General features: G+C 40.0%; 1 protein-coding gene across 5 annotated transcripts in view; it reads left to right on the top strand.

Annotated features, from left to right (window-relative positions):
• The first annotated feature begins 331 nt into the window (after nucleotides 1-331).
• Nucleotides 332-20,373, top strand: part of ankle2 (ankyrin repeat and LEM domain containing 2) — a 37,524-nt gene continuing 17,482 nt past the window's right edge. For 2 of the 5 annotated variants that reach the window (XR_007957663.1, XM_052032147.1), the window contains exons 1-7: nucleotides 352-491; nucleotides 10,707-11,197; nucleotides 15,762-15,956; nucleotides 17,392-17,585; nucleotides 18,949-19,137; nucleotides 20,073-20,195; nucleotides 20,284-20,350. Coding sequence is in view for 4 of the 5 variants with exons in the window: in XM_052032147.1 (XP_051888107.1) it covers nucleotides 10,717-11,197; nucleotides 15,762-15,956; nucleotides 17,392-17,585; nucleotides 18,949-19,137; nucleotides 20,073-20,195; nucleotides 20,284-20,350 (1,249 nt within the window). In the remaining variant the exon portion in view is untranslated. Of the gene's footprint in view, nucleotides 492-7,234; nucleotides 7,353-10,706; nucleotides 11,198-15,761; nucleotides 15,957-17,391; nucleotides 17,586-18,948; nucleotides 19,138-20,072; nucleotides 20,196-20,283; nucleotides 20,351-20,373 lie in introns of all 5 variants that reach the window. The other 3 variants (XM_052032149.1, XM_052032148.1, XM_052032150.1) reach the window with 3 other exon arrangements.

The following is a 20,373-nucleotide window of genomic DNA, read 5'->3' as shown; positions in this document are numbered from 1 at the left end:
ATGCTCAAGTTTAGGTCGAGTTTACTGTCATCTGCACAAGTCCATGTGAACACAGGTGCACTGAAAAACTTGCAGCACCACAGGCACACATCCTGTTATTTCCTCCCTCAGTGAACGTCACTGAAACACATAATCTGGTTATCACAGTGTTGTTACGGGACTCAGCTCCTGCACAAATTACTGCATAGCCTACATTGCAACAGCAACTTTTTAAAAAAAACATTAGTTTTCTCTGCTGTAACCCTATTGCAGCCGCTGGTGCTGCTTCAGCCAGGGGCAGTGACAGCGCCGCCGGCGGTGGGAGGAGTAGCCGTGCGCCCCAGGTCGGTTTGGGGCGTGGTCGGTGACTGGCCTCGCCCGGTTCCCGGATGCGTTGCCCTGCGCAGGCACCGCGCTGGTCACATCTGGCGGGGAGGGGTCCTGTGCGGCCGGCCGTTTGAACGGGCCGCGGTTGCTGAGAGACGCGGCGGCGGCGGCGGGATGTTCGGCAGGTGGGTGACGGCTTTCCTTCGCTTCCTCAGTCAGAGGAGGAACCGAGAGGTGGCCGGCGGTTCCTCCCTTCCACCGCACACCGTGCGCCCGGCCCCGGGTAGTCAAACCGGTCGCCCGACGGAGAGCCGCTGCCAGGCCGCGGTGCACAGGCGCGCCCCGGGCCCGCACCCCCGGCCCCGGCCCGCAGCCTCCCTTTTATTCTCCTCTCCACCCGGCGACCTTCACTATTTAGATTTGTGCTTCAAAGGGAAGCTCTTTTTCTCCCATGAATCAGCCCCCTGCTCCAGTTTCCTCTCCTCCACACGCTGGGTTTACCTGTGAGGGGTGGGGTGATCGCGTTACCTACGATGACTGGATGGTAAATTATAAATGGAATCATTCACGAAAACAGTTCAGTTGGATCCAAATAATAATTTCAGCAGCCTGAGTTCTCAATCTGTCCCCCCCGCCAACTGTTCAGGTCTTGTCAGGCTGCAAAACAATGGAGTCACAAAACAAAGGTGTTGTAGGGTTCCTGCGTACAACACTTCTGGTAAAAAGAAAAGGCTGGCTGAAATTTGTTTTACTCTCAATTTGATTTGATGCATTTGGTGACCTAAATCATAGACCATAAGTGCACTAATGTTTACTGGTGTACACTATATCAGAACGGTTCTGATATGGTGTACATGAAATGTAGTGTCTTTTGTGCTAAGTGTGGGAAGTATTCTGCAAATGTGATATATTAGAACTATGATAACTAAATATTTATCAGTATCGTCACTGAGGGTTCACTTTGTGCCGAGACCACTATCTGGTTCTGTTGATTTTCTCGTGCTTTATTTGCATTTTGTAAGCTGCAATTTTTTAATCAATAGATTTCAGCACATTTTAGTTTGTAAAGGAAATCAAGGTTGTTTTGTTAGTTTTTATGAATAATTGACTATACCTACTGTAAAGGCTGAATCAGTAGGTCAGTAGGCCCACATTTTTTCATGTTCTAACCTTTGCATGTATTCATCCAAGCAAGTAGAATTGAAGGAGATACTGAAAACAGAAAAAAAATGACTGGTAATATATTAGGCATAATCAGCATTCTGTTTTAATGGACCTTCGAGAACCTCGTATTGATATCAAATACGCCACCTTTTAAAGAGTGTGGCAACCTGTCAAATATGTTTCCTTGCTCTGTTATTTTATTACCACTGCTTTGCACTGCCCCAACAGTTATGTTTTTAAATGAAGCAATCTGTAAGTGGCAGAGGCTGTTATTTTAACACACGACAGGTGACCTAACAAATTTCTGCAGTTAAGATGACCAAATATACAAGCTAAGAGGAAAGCAGGGTATGACTGAAAAAATAATTTAAGAATAACAAGTTAGGCCAAATGGTCTCTTAATGTTGTTGGCTTACGAATGTCCTCCTGAAATGATCTATCAAGGCATTCAGTTCAAGAGCAATGAGGCATGGATGATTCTTGCTGGCTTTGCAATGACTAGATCCCAAAATGTGAACAAATTTAAAAGAAAAATACGGCCTATTCTGCCATTAAAAGCATCATGACTGATCCAATACCGCATCTATTTTCCCAACCAACTCCACATCTTTTTATAGATTTTTGTCTTTAAGGTATCATTCTCGGTCTTTAATATACCCCACCACTCACTGAGCTCGAGAATATCAAGACTTTATAAACTTCTGGGTAAAGAAATTTCTTCTTATCCCAGTCATGAATGACCACATCCAAACTATCAACCACCCTGTCAATCCTTCTCAGAACTTTAAGAGTGCCAGTGAGATCACTTCTCTACTTTCCAACTCTCCTGAGTATAGACCTTTCCTACTTGACCTCTCCTCATAGGATAAATCTGTCATTCTGTCATTCAATCTAGTCTGCATTGATATCAAGGCAAATACATCCTTTCTTAGGTACTGAGACAAAAAATTACATTATATTGCAAATGTGGTTTCACCAAAGCCCACACAATTATAGAAAGACTCCCTAATGGTTGCATTCCAATTTTGCCCCCACTTGCCGCCTTTCCACCATCCTCTTGTTTGAAGGCTGACTTACCAAATGTCTTCCTAATAGCTTTCAGCCTACATGAATTTGTTACATTTCATTAACCTTCATATCTTATATTCACCAGCACTTATTACTTTTTCAATAGTTAAAGATATTTTATTCTTCTACTCCCTGACTTTCACTTGATTTTTAGCAGATGCTCTTTATATTAGACCAGGGAAGGAAGCATTCGGTAAGATTATGGCTGATCTTTTGCCTCAATGCCACCCTCTTTCACTAACCCAGTTTTCCTCGATTCCCTTAATTATCTAACAATATGTCAATCCATGGCCATTTTGGGTGGAAAATTTCAAAGACCCTGTACCTTCCAGGTGAAGGAATTTCTTCTTGTACTAAATGGCTAACCCCTTACTTTTCAACTGTGATCCCTGGTTTGAGATGCCAGTGAGTGGAAACATCAATCCCATATCTGCCATGGCAAATTCATTAAGAATTTTGTGACCCGTCCCCCGGTGGATCTGCTCCCCCTCCTCCCCCACACGTGCCTGTTACTATCTCTTACCTGCATCTACAGATCACCACCCTGTGCCCACCCCACCTCCCCTCTTCTGTCCACCTATCACTGCTCTGCTTTTCCCTCCTATATATTGGGCTTCCCCTTTTCCTATCTTCAGTCCTGAAGAAGGGTCCTGACGCGAAACGTTGACTGCCTGCTTTTCTCCACAGATGCTGCCTGGCCTGCTGAGTTCCTCCAGCATCATTGTGTTTTTCATCTAGATTCCAGCATCTGCAGTCCTTTGTTTCTCAAGAATTTTATACATTCTCTACTAGTTAAATATTTATGATATCCTTTCCTTGATAATTTCTACCTCAATGCAAGTGACATTTTTTTCAGTAAGATTGTCAAAATGTATTGGTTGGGAAAATAGATGATGTATGCTTCTTTGCAGAATGAATTATATGGTTCTCTGGGTACAGAGCCATTGCACCATGTGCATGCCTAAAGGGGGATGTGGAGGTGCAGGGAAGTCATGTTGCAGCTGCATAAAACTTTGGTTTGGCCATATTTGGAATATTGTGTGCAGTCCTGGTTGCCACATCACAGGAAGGACGTTGAGGCTTTGGAGAGGACACAGAAGAGATTCAATAGGATGTTACCTACATTAGAGAGAGTATTAGCTATAAGGAGAGGTTAGAACATAGACTTGGATTGTTTTCTCAGGCATGTCAGAGGCTGAGGGGTGACCTAATAAGGGGTATACAAAGTAATTAGAGGCATTTATAGGGTAGACATGTCATTTTCCCAGGGTACAAATGTCAAATACTAGAGGGAATAGCTTTAAGGTGAGAGGGGGAAAGTTTAAAGGTGGCTTACAAGGCAAGTAATTTTATGCAGAGGGTGGTAAGTGCCGGGAACATGTTTCCAGGAGAAGTGGTGGAGGCAGATACAATAGCAATGATTAAGAGTCATTTAAACAGGCACATAAACAGGCAGAGAATGGAGCGATACAGACCACATGCAGGCAGATGGGATTAGTTTCGGTTGGCACAATGGTCGACACTGACATAGTGGGCCGAATGGACTGTTCCTATTCTGTACTGTTTTATGTTCTAAGTTTTGTTTGGAGGAAGAGGGGAGGGATTGTTGAATTAACTAAGCTATCCTTCCTCCTATAGAAAAATAGAGATGAGAAAGCAGTTAGACAGTCCTCTGGCAACAGACCACCTGGAGTTAGTTTCTTGAAGAAAGTAGTTAGAACTTGTGACCTAATGCATGACAACATGTACAAAGGGAATTTTAAAACACCACATGAGAGAGATAAGGTCGTGGGTGCAATGAAATTATCATATCATATGGAGATGTTCTAAGGTGGTGTTAGGTATCTCAGCAGCATTGTCATTCTGATTTCTCTGGGCCAAAGATTCCCAGTCGTGAACTGCAAATTCAGTTGAAAGCTGCTCAGATTGTGTAGTCTTGAACTGCAAGTACTTGTTCCCTGCCACCTTCTAAAAGCCCTCTGCACCAATTCTATCCCATCTTGAATAATGAGAAACCAAGCATTGCCCAGAGTGTCATCTTCCCACCTTCATTCTTCTGAACAACCCCAGTTCACACTGTTTCTGAATGTGTGGATGAACACATTAATAGATTCCCAATAATCTGTAGTTTGAACAGGTCATATCTGCCTGTGTTTGTGTACCTTCTGTTTTCACTATGGTCCTTCTTCCAGTGGTGCTTATTGTGAGCTTTTCTGAATGAATACTGATAAGGAGCAACTCTCTTCTTAAGACACATCCTTGTCAACATGTTGGCACTTGGTGCCTTTAAACATGAACCCTGGTGATCCTATTAAAGGCTTTGAGAGCCTCTAGTGAGATCATGGAGTTTTTTCCCACACAATAGCCAGGTAATGTGTGCAGTTGTATCTCCTGCTTTCTACTTGCTTTATGATCCACTGCCTTAGTGATATTTTCCCTCCTCTGAGGTTTCTTGTCTTTGTTCAAATTACTTAAGCCCTGAACTCCTCCCTGGGACTGCTGCTGCCACACTCCCAGCAGATGGAGGCTTAGTCATAGGTGAAGCTACATAAGAGGCAAGAAAAGAACAGGAAAGAGATGCATAGCAAAAATGTTGAACCACACTTGAACTAAACAATGCACACACAGTTAAAACAATATTCAAGCCAGTTGCAAATCCAGGTAGGCCCCAGTGAATCCAAAGTAATTCTTGTTCTCATGTGTATCTTGGAGCTCCCAATAAACTTGCCAAGTCTGAGTTTTAAGCACACAATCTGAGTAGCATTTCAAAGCTTTGGAAGATTAGGGATCCTCCCTGGTTTCTTGATCAATATTTAACACTCAATCAGCACAACCAAAAATAATCCATGTTATTTGGTTTTGCATTTTACTGATCTCATGGTGCTCAAATTCCCACCACCTTCACTGCAGTGCAACATTGGCACTTCTTCAAAAAGATCATGCTTGATGTGTAGTATTTTGAAAAGCCCTGAGGTTATCAGAAGTGTTACTGAAATATTGGTCTTTTCCTTCTAATTGTTGCTTCAAAAAAAAAAGCTTGCTATCGACAACAGAAAGTCGTGTTTAATTTTTTTGGTGTCATGAGGCTAAATATTTTGAGAGTAACGATGGACTATTGCAGCCTTGGATATGTTGAAACTTAAAATGAAGTGTCAAAATCAAAAACAGAACAATATCAACATTTTTTCAAGCTTTTTACCTTTGTTGCAAAATGGCTGATTTTGGAAAGCTGGAGTTACCTTGTTAATAAAATAATCTGAAACAATGTCAGATTTCTGCCCTCACCATTCAAAGATATTAACAGTTGCTAGAAATCCTCCTGTATCTAAATAACTCACTTCCTCAACTGTGACCTTAAGCCTGTTGCCAGGATATCTGACGATGGAGATCCCAAAGCTGAGGTCAATTATGTCTTTACAAAGGGCTTGCACTTGGACTTTCAGTAGCAATTACTGGATGGTAAACAGAAATGGGAGCAATCACCAATTTCCCCTCTCCAGTCTCAAAACACAGTACTTAATTAATGCTTCTATCAAGTACAGTAGAGAGCAAGACTGAATGTGGGATCTGTGGCTTAATACATTAGCGTACACCAAGGGAGAATGGCTTTCCATCTTGCTTGACACTGATGTCCCATCAGGCTAGTGGGTTTTGAAATGGAACCGATCCAAAAGTGTAAGACAAACTCTTTCTTTTGAAGTAGGTATAATGTGTGAGATGCAGGATGTGAATTAAAATCTTAAGCCTGTCCTTAGGTTTCAGATTAATCTGGAATAGGTACACACCTCTACACTCTGCTATTTTCCCTTTTGGCATTCTTTAATGAAAAATGTAGTCTAATGATAAACTGAGCTATCCAGTGAGAGGCAGTTACGAGGCAGAAGTGTTATGTACCAGCAGCAAAAGAAACACAATGAGCCATGTATAAGTGTTAGAAACTATTTTATTAATAACTACTTGTGATAATAAGAAAAGTAAAAACGTTAGATATTAAACATTAACCCCAAAACTAATGAACTCAAAGTGTGTGTGTGTGGCAAATTCCCAAACCCCAAGTCTAGGAATAGTTCTCAAAGTTCAGTTCAGCAAGTCATAAGGTGAAACATGAGCAAAGGCTTTTGCAAAACTACTGTTGACTGAAGAGAAAATATAGAGAGAAATTACGAAATTCAGATGTTCCACGATGGAACCCATACGACACCTCAATCTCCGATGATCTCCACTGCTTTGTTCCGAAGTATCTGCCACACCGAGGGCATTCGATACATGGCCACCCACAGAAATACCTGCTTTCCAGTACAGGTTAACGACAAAGTGGACTCCACTTGATTGCTCCAAAAATCCATACATGGATTGTAGTGACGGACACAGCTATTGTTCTTCATCCATCGATACAGAGACCAGCAGTCTCTCTCTCGCTCTCACTCTCGCTCTCTCTCTCTCCCCCCCCCCCGACTCTCTGTGCAAAACAGCCAGCATGTTGTTATAATCTTGCTGTCTTGGAGATAACGCCACACACACATTACTGCTCTACTGTGTCCAGGTGCCTTAAATGGTCATTCACCAATAGCAACCTGGCTCATAATAGAAGGTCGACCAGTTGAATAGAATTGTCTTGTCAGACATCTAGTTAACAAAGTACAACTTGTCGTCATTATCTGCTGACTTGTTATCCGTGAATCCATGCACTTGCCAGGTCGACCGTGTATTACTCAAGGGTGTTGGTAAACATTGGATGTTCTTCCAGAGCCCTCCTGTGGTGTGAGGTGAATCCTGTTTGCTGTGAGTTGGATTGCATTTGACGTCTTGTGCTTGTGAGTAATGAAATTAGGACTTGTATCCCATTTTCTTTAACAAAAAGGCACAAGAATGTATGCGTTCGATTTTAAATGAACAAGTTTTCTACTTGGATGAATAGTCCATGAAGGCATGCATCTTTTCAAACGTCTAGTATTGTTATACACAAAATTTCTTAAAAAATAGCTTTTCAAATTAGTCATAAAACAAAATTAAATATTACAGACTGCATTTATGTTAATACAAAAAGAATTAGTAATGCATTTTTTTTAAATTCAGAAGAGAAAATGTTTTGCTTAAATGTATAACTTGGATGAAGGACTAATTGTAGGTGGCAAATTTTGGAAAACTTGAAACATTAAGCTGTTTATAAAATGTATGTGGGTTGCAAGAGCTGCATTGATATCCCATGTTTTGGAAATGGTTTGTGACTCTTGAGAAGAAAACTAGGATTCCTAATAATTATATTTGGGCACATTCATTGTGAGAAAGGATGGCTCTTGACGACTGGTTTATGCCACATAGTGTTAATTTCTCAGATGCTTTATTTCTGAAAATAAAACCTTTTTAATGTGCTTGGTGTTATTAATGAGTGCAAAAGCAAATAAATTAAACAAAAGCATTATAATCATTGGTCAGACTTTACTTGGAATGCAGTATTTGGTTCTGGGTACCACACTTAAGAAACAAAACTGAAGAAAAGATTTACTAGAATGGTACCAGAGATTAGGGTGTCCAGTCAAGCAGAGGGACTGCAGGGTCTTAATTTTATGTCACATCCAAACGACTGCACCTCTAAGAGTACAATATCCCATGGAGCGTTCACCTAGATTTTGGTGTTGTCTGGACCAGATGGAAAAATAAAGAAAGTTATCTAAATGGTGGGAGATGCAAAGGGGTCTGTGTGATCTAATGGATAATTCACAAAAGGCTAATATGCAGGCACAGCAAGTAATTAGGAAAACCTGCAATGTTGTAATTGTCATAGGAGAATTGAATGCAAAAGTAGGAGGGTTATAGAGGGCATTGATGGGACCTGGTCTGGACTACACTATAGTTTTGGCCTCCTTATTGAAGGATGTAAGTATGTTGTAAGCAGTTCAGAGAAGGTTTACCAGATTACTACCTGGAATGGGCAAGTTATATTATGAAGAAAGTTAGACAGTCTAGACTTGTGTTGAGAGTTCATTATTAAGGATGAGGTTACGGGAGCTTGTGATAAAATAGGCCGAAGTCATCAGCATGGTTTCCTTAAGGAGAGATCTTGCCTGACAAATCTGTTGGAATTCTTTGAGGAAGTAACAGGCAGGATAGACAAAGGAGAGTCAGTGGATGTTGTTTACTTGGATTTTCAGAAGGCCTTTGACAAGGTGCCACACTTGAGGCTGCTGAACAAGATAGGAGCCCATGGTATTACAGGAAAGGTGCTAGCATGGATAGAAGATTGGCTGACTGGCAGAAGGCAAAGAGTGGAAATAGAGGGGGTCTTTTCTGGTTGGCTGCCGGTGACTAGTGGTGTTCTGCAGGGGTCGGTGTTGTGCTGCATTTCATGTTATGTGTTAATGATCTGGATGACAGAATTGATGGCTTTGTGGCTAGGTTTGCGGACGATACAAAGATAAGTGAAGAGGCAGGTAGTGTTGAGGAAGCAGGGAGTCTGCAGAAGGATGTGGACAGGTTGGGAGAATAGGTGAAGAAGTGGCAGTGTAGGGAAGGAATTTGGTAGAAGGAATAAAGGTGTAGAATATTTTCTAAAAGGGAAGTGAATTCAGAAATTGAAGGTGCAAAGGGACTTGGGAGTCCTAGCGCAGGATTCCCTAAAGGTTAACTTGCTGGTTGAGTCGATAGTAAGGAAGGCAAATGCAATGTTAGCATTCATTTCGAGAGGACTAGAATATAGAACCAGGGATGTAATGCTGATGCTTTATAAGGTGTTGGTCAGACCACATTTGGAGTATTGTGAGCAGTTTTGGGCCCCATATCTAAGGAAGGATGTGCTGGCATTGGAGAGGGTCCAGAGGAGGTGTACGAGAATGATCCTGAGAATGAAAGGGTTAACACATGAGGAGTGTTTGATGGCTCTGGGCCTGTACTTGCTGGAATTTAGAAGGATGGGGGAGTGGGGGGTGAATCTCATTGAAACCTACCGAATATTGAAAGACCTGGATAGAGTGGACGTGGAGAGGATGTTTCCAGTAGTGGGAGAGTCTAGGACCAGAGGAATAGAAGGATGTGCCTTTAGAACAGAGATGTGGAGGAATTTCTTTAGCCAGAGGGTGGTGAATCTGTGGAATTTATTGCCACAGGCGGCTGTGGAGGCCAAGTCATTGGATATATTTAAAGCAGAGGTTGCTAGGTTCTTGATTAGTAAGGGTGTCAAGGGTTACGGGAAAAAGGCAAGGAGAATGGGGTTGAGAGGGAAAAATAAATCAGCCACGATCGAATGGCAGAGCAGACTCGATGGGCCGAATGGTCTAATTCTGCTCCTGTGTCTTATCGTATAATGTGTCCACTGGAGTTCAGAAGAATGAGAGGGGACTTAATTGAAGCGTATAAGATCCTTGAGGTTTTTTTGATAGGATAGATATTGGAGAGGATGTATCCTTCTTTGAGAGAATCTTGAAAAAAAGTCCGCCTTTTAAGACAGATGAAGCAAAACCTTTTCTCTCAGTAGGCCATGAATCTTTAGCAATGGAAGAAGAGTCTTTGATTAAAAGTGGATAGCTATTTGATAAGAAACGGAGTGAAAGATTACAGTGGGTAGATAGGTTACAATCAGATCAGCCATTATCTGATTGAATGGTGGAGACTGAGTGGCCTCCTGCTGCTCCTAATTTGTATGTATCAAAGAGTTGGCACAGTTGTGATGAGACAAAGTCTGCCTTTTGTGCTGTAATATGATTTTCTGATGTACTGTAAATCCAGGGCTTTTTGGAGAAGCTGATCGAGAGCTTCTCAATCAGAAGTTAATCTTTGTGAATGAAGAGTTGAATTTTGGTGTGAATCAGCATGGACTTTGAGGATGGAAAATAAAAGAATCGTAATTTTTTCCGAATTTTACAAGTCTTGTTTTATTATCCCAGAATCCGTAAGTGGAAAATTCTGTCCTTGAGCAGAATGATATCATCAAACAGAAAGGGATGCAGCTGAATTTTATTAAATTCCATGAGAATAGTGATAACGGTAGATTTTACCTTTTTTCTGATAACAGCTAAATTACTGCAGTGCTCTGTATGTTATGCTGTACAAAAGATTGATAGTTTTAAAATTATACTCAAATCTAATGATTCCTGAAGAATTATTAAAGGAGCAAAGCTGACATGTTGAACTCATTTGTTTAATGAGAGGTGCTTTGTGTTTCTTTCCCTCAGGTAAAGCAGGATGGAAGCTATTTTGATTAGACTTAGGCAACTTACCCCTGCTGAACTCAGACAAGAAATTCTTGGAGCAGGGTTGAACTGTGGACCCATAACTTCAACAACCCGTCTTATTTTTGAGAAGAAATTAGCTCAGGCTTTGTTGGAAAGCCAGGGAGGAGCAGGAGCAGACCGACCACCTGAGCTGACCAGTAACTCTGCAAAACCTGAAGACAATTGTGCTTTGTTTAGCCATTCCACTAATGGATCTGACAGCAGCTCCATGACATGTTCAGAAACTCCCTATTTGCCTGATAAAGATGACCATTTTGGATATGATGTGGGAGTGAACCCTCCAGATGAGGCAGCATTGTCAGACTCGCTGAAAACTGTAGGTGTGAGTAGTTTACAGAACAACATTGAACAGACTTCAGAAAAATCAGCTGCCTCTGCTACAGTGTACTATGGAGTTTGTCCTGTCTTGGATGACATTTTGTCCAGGAATGGTAAGTCTCTAAGTATTATATTTTTATTAAATTTAACCATAATTGGGTATTGCATTAGTGATCATAGCTACAGTTAAGATTAAATTTGAAGTATTGTAACATCCCCATCAACATTAATTGATCTCCTGAGGTTATTTACACTTGACTGACATAGTAGCAAGGTGGTTTATGATGCTTTTGTTTAACTTCTGGGACCTGGGTTCAAATACATGTCATAATAATAGGATAGAGATTTCTAATTGGGATTATTCTCACTAGCTTGTCATTGCAGAGACTGCCTGTATACTGATTTTACACTTCTTTCACTTTGCATTTATGACAATCAGTTCCAATCATTCTGAAACAGAGCGACAAGTGATGCCTGTGCAGTGATGAACTTTCACATGTCAGGGTGCAATTTATTAAGCTAATGCCTCACCACCTTAACATTTCTAGTTTGCTAAAATCAGACTACTTGAAAGCAAAAGTGTACATTTCAGAAAACAGTATATTAAATCTGTGCATTGTCTTACACATAGTGGTCACATTTATTTCAAAATATATCTTCCTTTTAGCAGTCTAAAAGTACTTAAGTTCTTCTGAATTGGCACCAGTATCAGTGGGAGTAGTTCTTATCCAGAGGGTGATTCAAGCACTGCAGTATAAGCTCAAACCTTCAAATGATCACTAAAAACAAAAATTCTGTTACCCTATTTTCTTAGCTCGTTCTTAACCAACCTTCTGCTGACCCATCTTGTTGCTTATGAATTGATTTTTATTCTTGAACATTCTCATTGAGAATGTCAAACAAAATACATCTGTGTCTGTTTACATCCCGTCCTAGGAAGAAGGAAGGGGACAGCAAGTTTCTGCTGCTCCTCATCTGCTATTTGTTTTGAGTTTTTAACCTGTTTATGTATTCACATGTTTGAGAAGAAGTTAGCCCAGGCTTTGTTGGAAAGGAGCAGGCTGACCACCTGAGCTGACCAGTAACTCTGCAAAACCTGAAGACAACTGTACTTTGTTTAGCCATTCCACTAATGGATCTGACAGCAGCTCCATGACATGTTCAGAAACCCCCCATTTGCCAAGTGATACTGATACTGATGACCATTATGGATATGATGTGGGAGTGAAGGTATAGGTACTGATGTATGTTATATGCACTTTTTATGTGTAATGTAGATTGGTGGGTGATGTTGTGGGACTGGGGTTGGGCAAAGCAATGTCAAGAGAAGGGAATATGTGTTTGAAACATGTGAAGATGTGTCATTTATGCAATAAAGCAATATTGGGGCAGATCTTCCACTGACCACAAGATTGCCTTCCAGTGTGGTCTCAGGTACAGTCTGCCTCTTGAAGGCCAGCTCCCAGATGTTTGATGGGATCCAGTACAGCATAGTGCAGACTCTTCATGCTTTACACTCCCAGAAAGACCTCAACAGTCAGCAAGAGCACTTTCTCCCATCTGACTCAACAGTTGTGGAAAGCTGTTGTTTAAACTTGATATATGTGGAAGTCTTTGAAAATCCATGGAAGTATTAAAAATAGTACTTAAAAGTGTACATACTAATTTGTAAAAAAAAAACTGTAATCACATATTTAAACTAACTGAATTGATTCAGATAAAAGGTCTACTTACCACTCTGGGGCCAGCTACTTTTACCTACTGATTTTACTGGGGATGTTGTATTTGTGCCTGATTTAACCTGACTAAGGCTCATTATCTCAGACTGCGACTTGGAAAATCTGTAAAAGTCTGTGTTGCCCATTAGACTTCATGAGAAGTCCACCGACAGCGCAGAGGCAGCCAGCAGCATAAGCATCAGAGTGGAAGATGGTGCTGACAGCTTGAGCCAGCATCATTCGTAGATTTTGGAACTTGTGCAATAAAACGGATATGTTTAGGTGCCTGGATGAGGAGTTTGTACCAATTCCATTAAACAGTAGTGGCACATTCAAATGCTAGGTATCGTAGCTTATCCATGTAATAATCCTAAAAGTGAATATTTAACACATTTATCCAGCATTTTGTAATCCATAGCTACGTTGATAAACTGGAATTTAGTGATTCTAGTCACCAATTTTTTAAATACAGAGCAACCGAACTTAGAGGTTACAGGCCAATTTAGTCAGAAAAACCTTGCAGTGATGGTTTTACTTGTACTTGTGGTCAAGCTGATTTCAGTCAAGCAATACTCATTTCATATTAGTTCAAGCCTGGTCTGTTTATATACTCTTCCTGACACTGGAAGTAAATAGTACTGTCTACTGATTAATTTTTTAAAAAAGCAAGAAAAAGACTCAAAGAATGGAGGATGACAAGCAGATATTTCAATGAAAAAATTCAAGGTGACAAAGACTATTTTCACTAATTGTCAAGGATTTGAAGGACAATTGCAATATTTAGCTCTGAATCTGAAGATGTGTTCTGGCACAGTGAACTGAAGGCGGTCACAAAGATGGGATGGAGTGCCTGTCCTGCGAGATAAGAGACTTTGAAATAGTATTTCTTTCTATATTAAAAATAATGGTATTAAGGGAAATGGAATAGAGTAGGTGATCAGCAGTGACCTCTCTGAATGGCAGAGCAGGCTATTAGGGCCAAATAAGTTACTCTTCTGAGTTTTAAAGGTTCTTATTCCCCATCACCTCTTTCTCAGGAAATGCAATTGTATTAGAATTAGCCTGTCTTTTCAAAATGAAAGCATTGAAATACTTATTGAACCTAAAGTCTGAACTAAGAGAGAAACCAAGCTGCATACAAGGCCTGATTCCTCAATTGCATCCAATCCATCCCATAAAATAGGTTTTGCAGTGCTTCTCAGCTAGCTTTACCACATCCTTATTTCTTCATCTCTCATTTTCACTCCTTACCCCTTCTCTCTTGTTAGAATAGATTACTGTTTCATTAGTAATGCTGCTTGCTCTTCTTGTCTAAGTCTAAAAAGTAAATGTGAATGTGCTATTTGTTGGGAAGGTCATCACAGACAGTGATACGGTGATTAGGAGCAGGAGCCAAGTCACAGATCTTTCTTCCTCTCCTCCATTGAGGAGCATTTGAAATTAGTTTCAATGCCTACTGCCAGCTGGTTTCAGATTGGATGAATCAATTGAGACAAGGGATCAAGATTAAAACCACCTTCTGATGAAGAGTCATTGACCTGAAATACTAACTCTTTTTCTCGCTGTACAGAATGTTGTCTGGCCTGCTGAGTATTCATTTTTTAAATTCAGATTTCCAGCGTTTCAACTAAAACCATTTTCTCATTTTTGTAGCCCTCTACATTTACCCTTTGAATGTACAGCCTTGGCTTTACATAACTACATCCACAAACCCCATTTGTTTAGCTGTAGTGCCATTGTTGCTCATATTATACTTTCCCTGCAGCTCTTGCTGTACTTATCACTTGCTTATAACAAATCAATTATTCTGTTCATTCAGAAAGGACAGCAATAAACATAATTTAAAATTAATCACATTTCAAAGTAATTACCTTTTAAAGCAATACAGTGATGACTTTTCTCAGGTAGTGATGGGGAATAAGAACCTTTTGAGTTTTTGAGTAGAATGAAAGTTAACTACAGTTTGATGTATAACCCCGCTTAAAATTCTGGTTGTGATTTCAGCAAATGCAAGAATTTCTCTGCGCTTTTGAATCTACAGAAAATATCCTATCTACTTACGTAGAATTCCCAGGCACCGGTAGAATGCCAAGATCGGTTCCAGGGTACAGGGTTGTGTGTTGATGAGCTAGAGATCCTTTCTTTCTCTAACCTTGATTTTGTACTATGAAGGTTTTGGAGATGATTGAGGGACTTTCCCCTGGGTAATTTTCCCTTAATCATCTCCAAAACCTTCACAGAACAAAATCAAGGCATCACTGACCTAATGGGTTTCCAGCAGGACTGCTTGCAATCTGACTTAAGACCAAAGATACAACTTGGATTTGAATGTTGGGTTACTGTAAAAGAAAACTATCAAAGCAAATCAGAGCAGTTTCCTTCACCATCTGAGCCTTAAGATTGGCCTCCACATGGGGGCAGAATTTCTCAGAGAGAGAAAGAGAGAGAGATTTGGTTTGTTCTGGGTAGTTCATTATCACCATGTACGTGACAGTGGATTTTAATTATTTGTGAGTGGATTTTAATTATTTGTGAGAACTGGGGGATTTGTACAAGGTTTGGATTTTTTTTCAGTTAAGTTTGCTCATATTCAGATTAGACTGCAGTCCTGATGCTGTTCTCCGAAAGTGTCCGATAGTTGTCCAGAAGTGAACTGGGGGATCATCACAATTTATACACTCATTCAAGTCTTGTTTTGAGTTAAAGTTTCTGGTAAGATACCATTCATAATGCCATCTCCATGCACAGTAGTGCCAGCGTGTAAAATTTAGATTTTGTCTTTGTGCACTTGCATTTTTTTGCAAGCCTAAAAGGGGAAATGGTTTCCTCATCCATCATGATAACCATAACAATGAACTCAGAGACACAGAGCTGTAGTGATTGATCAATGGCCACGTTCAGCAGATAACAATCTCCTATTGTAATTGCTTTCTGTTCTTCCTGACCTTCCCCCAAATAGATAAAGTGCATGTATATTTGGATAAGAAGGAAGCTCTTCAAGCTGTAAAGATGATGAAAGGGTCACGGTTCAAAGCTTTCACCAACAAAGAAGATGCTGAAAAGTTTGCCAAAGGTATTTGTGACTACTACCCTTCGCCAACCAAATCCTCTGCCTGTGTATCTCCACTGAAAGGTGGTGTGATCCATAATAGAGGTAAATTTTTGTTGTCATCTTTCATGAGAAATTCTGGAGTTTGGAGTTTTTCCCTGTGACTTCATAAATTTGACTTGTGCATGTAAAAAATAGCTTTTGGTATTTTTCGAAAAGCATATTTGTTACTTAGGACAATTATTTCCACTGGACTGACCTTCATAAACAGATTTCTGAGACCAGAAAGAGAAACTGCATCTAATATATTAAATGAAGACAATAGATCGCTCTTCAGTTTCTGAAAATTAAGAGGACTGCAGATGCTGGAAATAAAAATAGGCAATGCTGGAAATACTCAGCAGATCCTGTGGAAAGTGAAATAGAGGCAATATTCAGAACAAAGATCTGCCTGATGAAGGGTCTTCTGTCAGAAGTATTAGCTCAGTTTCTCTTTCCACAGATCTTAAGTTTCTGACAAGTTTCTAGTTTTTAAACCCAAAGATTATGAATATCAGGATATGGAACAAAGTAATTAAAAAATTAACTGTTGTATCATTTTCATGTTTACCCTGCATTTTTTTGGAGAGTTTTTGAAATCTCGGGACAAAACTATGGAAATACACCCATTATCAGTAAAGCTTTGTAATTAGAAGGGACTGAAGTACAACCCGTGACATTTCTGATAACATATTTGTTTCAGTTTATTGTAAAGTATTATTTCTGATGCATGGAATGTATAGCTCCCAGAGAGGAGCATTCATTAACTCAATGTCAGGCAGTATTACAGAATTTTTTTGTGCCGTTCCATTTTCATGCCAGTTTAGTAGTGTTTGCTGTGCTTTTTAACAGGAGCAATGGTCAGAGGGTGCTCTTTGTCTCAATTTTCTTTCCTCTCCTCCAGCTTCCCCTCCCTTCCCACAATGTAGGTTTTCCATGGAGAGCTGTAGGATCAAAGACTTCTAGCCACTGTTCTGCTATTTGCAATCACCATACTATGTTGCCACACTTTCCTCTGAAAGAGCATTGTTTGCTTTGTCTTGTGTTGCAAGATTTTCTCTTTCTGAGAACTCTACCATGACTTTGGTGTGAATTTTTAAAAAAAAAATTTAACATTAATGAACATTTCATCAGGGTAGTATTGCATAGAACTACAAAGAAGATACAGCACAAGACAGCATTCGGATCCAACGTTCCATTGCTGATGTTGTGCCTTTCCTATCTTTCCTTCTCTAAATTTGTCGATGTTGTCCTATCCCCTTCATCCGCGTCATACCTATCTTGCCTACCCTCAAATGCATCTATGCAGTTTGCCTTTAATTTTCACCCATGACACATTGAGTTCCATATCCTCAGCATTCTGGTATTTTCTGAATTCCCCATTTGATGAGATAGAGGGACACTAATGACTTATTTGGGTGCTTTGAACATTATAGAAGAGGCTTCCTCTGGTCAAAGTAAAATGTTTGACTTTTATTTGCTTAATTAAATGTTCTGTCAGATTTCATGGGTTCTCTGGAAACTGAAGGCACCAACAGGGAGCGAGCCAACAGTTACAAAAGTCCACGCTCTCAGGACTTAACATCCAAACTGCGGAAGGCTGTTGAAAAAGGAGACAGAGCTACCTTTCTTGAACTTGTGTGGAGTAATCCACGTTATCTCATTGGTTCTGGAGACAACCCTACAGTACTACAGGTTTGAGGATCAGACCATCTTACAAAGCTGAATCATAAACAAGATCAATTTGGATTATTTCGTTGCTTCTATTGTAGCTTATTGCTCACTACCAGATCTCGTCACTGAGAGGTTTGAACTGTGAAGGAAATTATTTTCACCTTCATGAACTGTACTTCTGATCTTAAGAGGGAAATGTGGTAATAAGTATAACTAAAAGGAACAAGTTTATATAGTGGTTACAGGAAGTACAGTCTTGAGCACAAGGAATGGAAGTTTTTGCTTGGTCACTGCGGTGACATTGGTTTAACGAGTGATCTTGATGCTTTATGGTTTGTGTGGGTTTCCTTTGGCTGGATGTAATTTGGGCTGGCTGGTTTTGATCCTAGTGATTTGATATTTCATTCAGTAGTTAATTACAAATGCCCACTGGTATTTCATTCTCTCAAGCCTGAGAGAATGTTTAATCAAACTCGATAAGCAGGAAAGCTTGTTTCATAAGAACCACTAAATATAAACATAAGAAAATAATACGAACAGTCCTTTGAGCCTGCTCTGTTATTGAGTAGATGATGGCTAGGTGATCTTTGGTTTTCCTGACTGATCCCCATAAGCCTTGATTCACGTGTAGTCCAAAAATCCATCCAGCTTTGAATGTGATGAATTGGCCTCCACCACTTTCCAGAATAGATAATTCCAAAGGTTCACTCCGAGAAGAAATTCCTCTTCATGTTAGTATTTACCATGAGTCTATGCCTCTTAGTTCCAGACTCCCCAGCAGGGAAAATGTCCTCCTAGTGTCAACCCTGTTTCAGTTAGATCACCTTTCATCCTTAAAATTCCCGAGAGTTTAAGCCCATTCTGCTCATTCTTTCCCTATAAGACAACCCCTTCATCTGAGGAATCAGTCAATGCAGTTGTCTCATGGCTGTGATGGTACCCAGGATAATTTCAGGTTGACTGCCTGTGCCTATCTGTTAGTTACAAATTTACTGAATGTTGTGCAACAAGGGAGGACTTCTCCATCAGTGCATTGATTCCCATTTAAGTCTCCTGTTTTCGGATAGGAGGCAGGGGTAATGTTAAATTTTTTCCAGAGCAAGGACAGATGCCCCACAGCAATGTGTGCATGCCTCCGAAAGGGATAAGGTTTTGAAGGAAGAGGTAGGTTAAGGTGCCCAGTTTGCATAATTTAGGATCAGGGTTGCTCTGAATGTTCTGTTGTAGCTGTTTATTTTGCAAACACCTACCTAACATCTGGGTTAGGGAACGGTGCATATTTGGGGTGGGAAGGGAGATGCTGGAGTCACTGGAGAGGTAACAGCTTTCAGCTCCAGAACACACGATTCCTAAGGGTAAGCAAATATGTTCGTGTTAATTGCAGGAAGGATGCCGGTACAATGCTATGCATGTGGCTGCCAAGGAGAATCAGCCACAAATTTGTCAGCTTCTGCTGGAGACATTGGAGAATCCTGAATTTATGTTGTTGATGTATCCAGATGATGATGAAGTTATGCTGCAAAAACGCATTAAGTACATAGTTGACCTTTATCTCAACACACCTGATAAAAGGGTTGGTATTACAGTTTCTCTCTTAATGGTTGTGACTTACAATATTTTTCAAAAGCTTCTTTTTAATAAACAATAGTGCTTTGTTTGCAATTAAATATAAATATTGATGGTTCAATTAATAAAATGACTGGCTAATTAAATTTGGTTACATTGAATTGGGAGCAGTGGCTCTTAAAAGTTGAGTTAACACTAAAGGACCTTTGTCTCCAAGTTCTGTTCTGTGTTCCATGCCTCTGCCTCTGGCATTTCTGTTTGTTCTATGTTGTTGCATCAAATTCCTTGTATTCCCTATCTAACACCATCTTGGGAGCATCTTCACCATAAGAACTGAAGCAGTTGAAGGAGAAGGGCCTTACCGCCATTAATTGCATCCTGACAGCAAATGGGGCTAAAAATTGGTACATTTTTTTTAAAAAGGTAAAAATACTTGGAGAATGTTCTACACTGGCTGATTTTTAAAAAGCCACAACGTTTCCTACCAAACCACTTAAAATCCTTATTTTTACAATTCATAAACAAGAAATATTGTAAGCTGAAAGTGGATGCATTGGTCAGTCATGCTCAGTTCAAAGTATTACATGAGGAAACATCTGACAGAATACAGCTTCATAGTGGTTAATCTACTGAACAGACCATTAATTCTAAGACATAATTTTGAATTCAGCAGTAGTACCATTCAAGTTATTAAATAAATCCACAACTTAGTGGTAAGCACAGAACTACCAGATAGTCATAAAACCTTAACTGGTTCAGTAATGGCCTTCAGGGAAGGAATCTGCCATCTTTACTAATGTGTAACAGCAGACACATGATTGACTCATAGCTGTCTTGTCGGTATAGGATGAGCAATAAATATTAGCATTATCATTGATATCCATATCCCACAAACAAATATTGGAAAATAAACTTGCAAAAATTCTCTGGTCTTGTTTTCAGGGCTTTGACACACCGTTACACTTTGCCTGTAAGTTTGGGCATGCAGAAGTGGTTAATGTATTATGCTCTCATCCTGATATCTGCAAAGTTTCGAAGAATGCGTATGGGTCTACTCCTATGGAGGTAAAGTTTCAGGTTTTTTTTGCTCCATAAATGATACCAAACTTGAATTTCATTCACCGTCTCTAGTTTGATAATTTTTTGCTTTCAGGTTATTTGCGAACGGAATAAAACTGAATCTGAGGAGCTAAAGGAAAAAATCAGAGAATATTTACAAGGTTAGTCACCAAAGATATGACAA

This window comes from Pristis pectinata, chromosome 17 (genome assembly GCF_009764475.1).
Source record: "Pristis pectinata isolate sPriPec2 chromosome 17, sPriPec2.1.pri, whole genome shotgun sequence".
In the NCBI taxonomy this organism is placed as follows: domain Eukaryota; kingdom Metazoa; phylum Chordata; class Chondrichthyes; order Rhinopristiformes; family Pristidae; genus Pristis; species Pristis pectinata.
The sequence above is the reverse complement of the archived record's forward strand: the minus strand, read 5'-3'. Positions and strand labels throughout refer to the sequence as shown.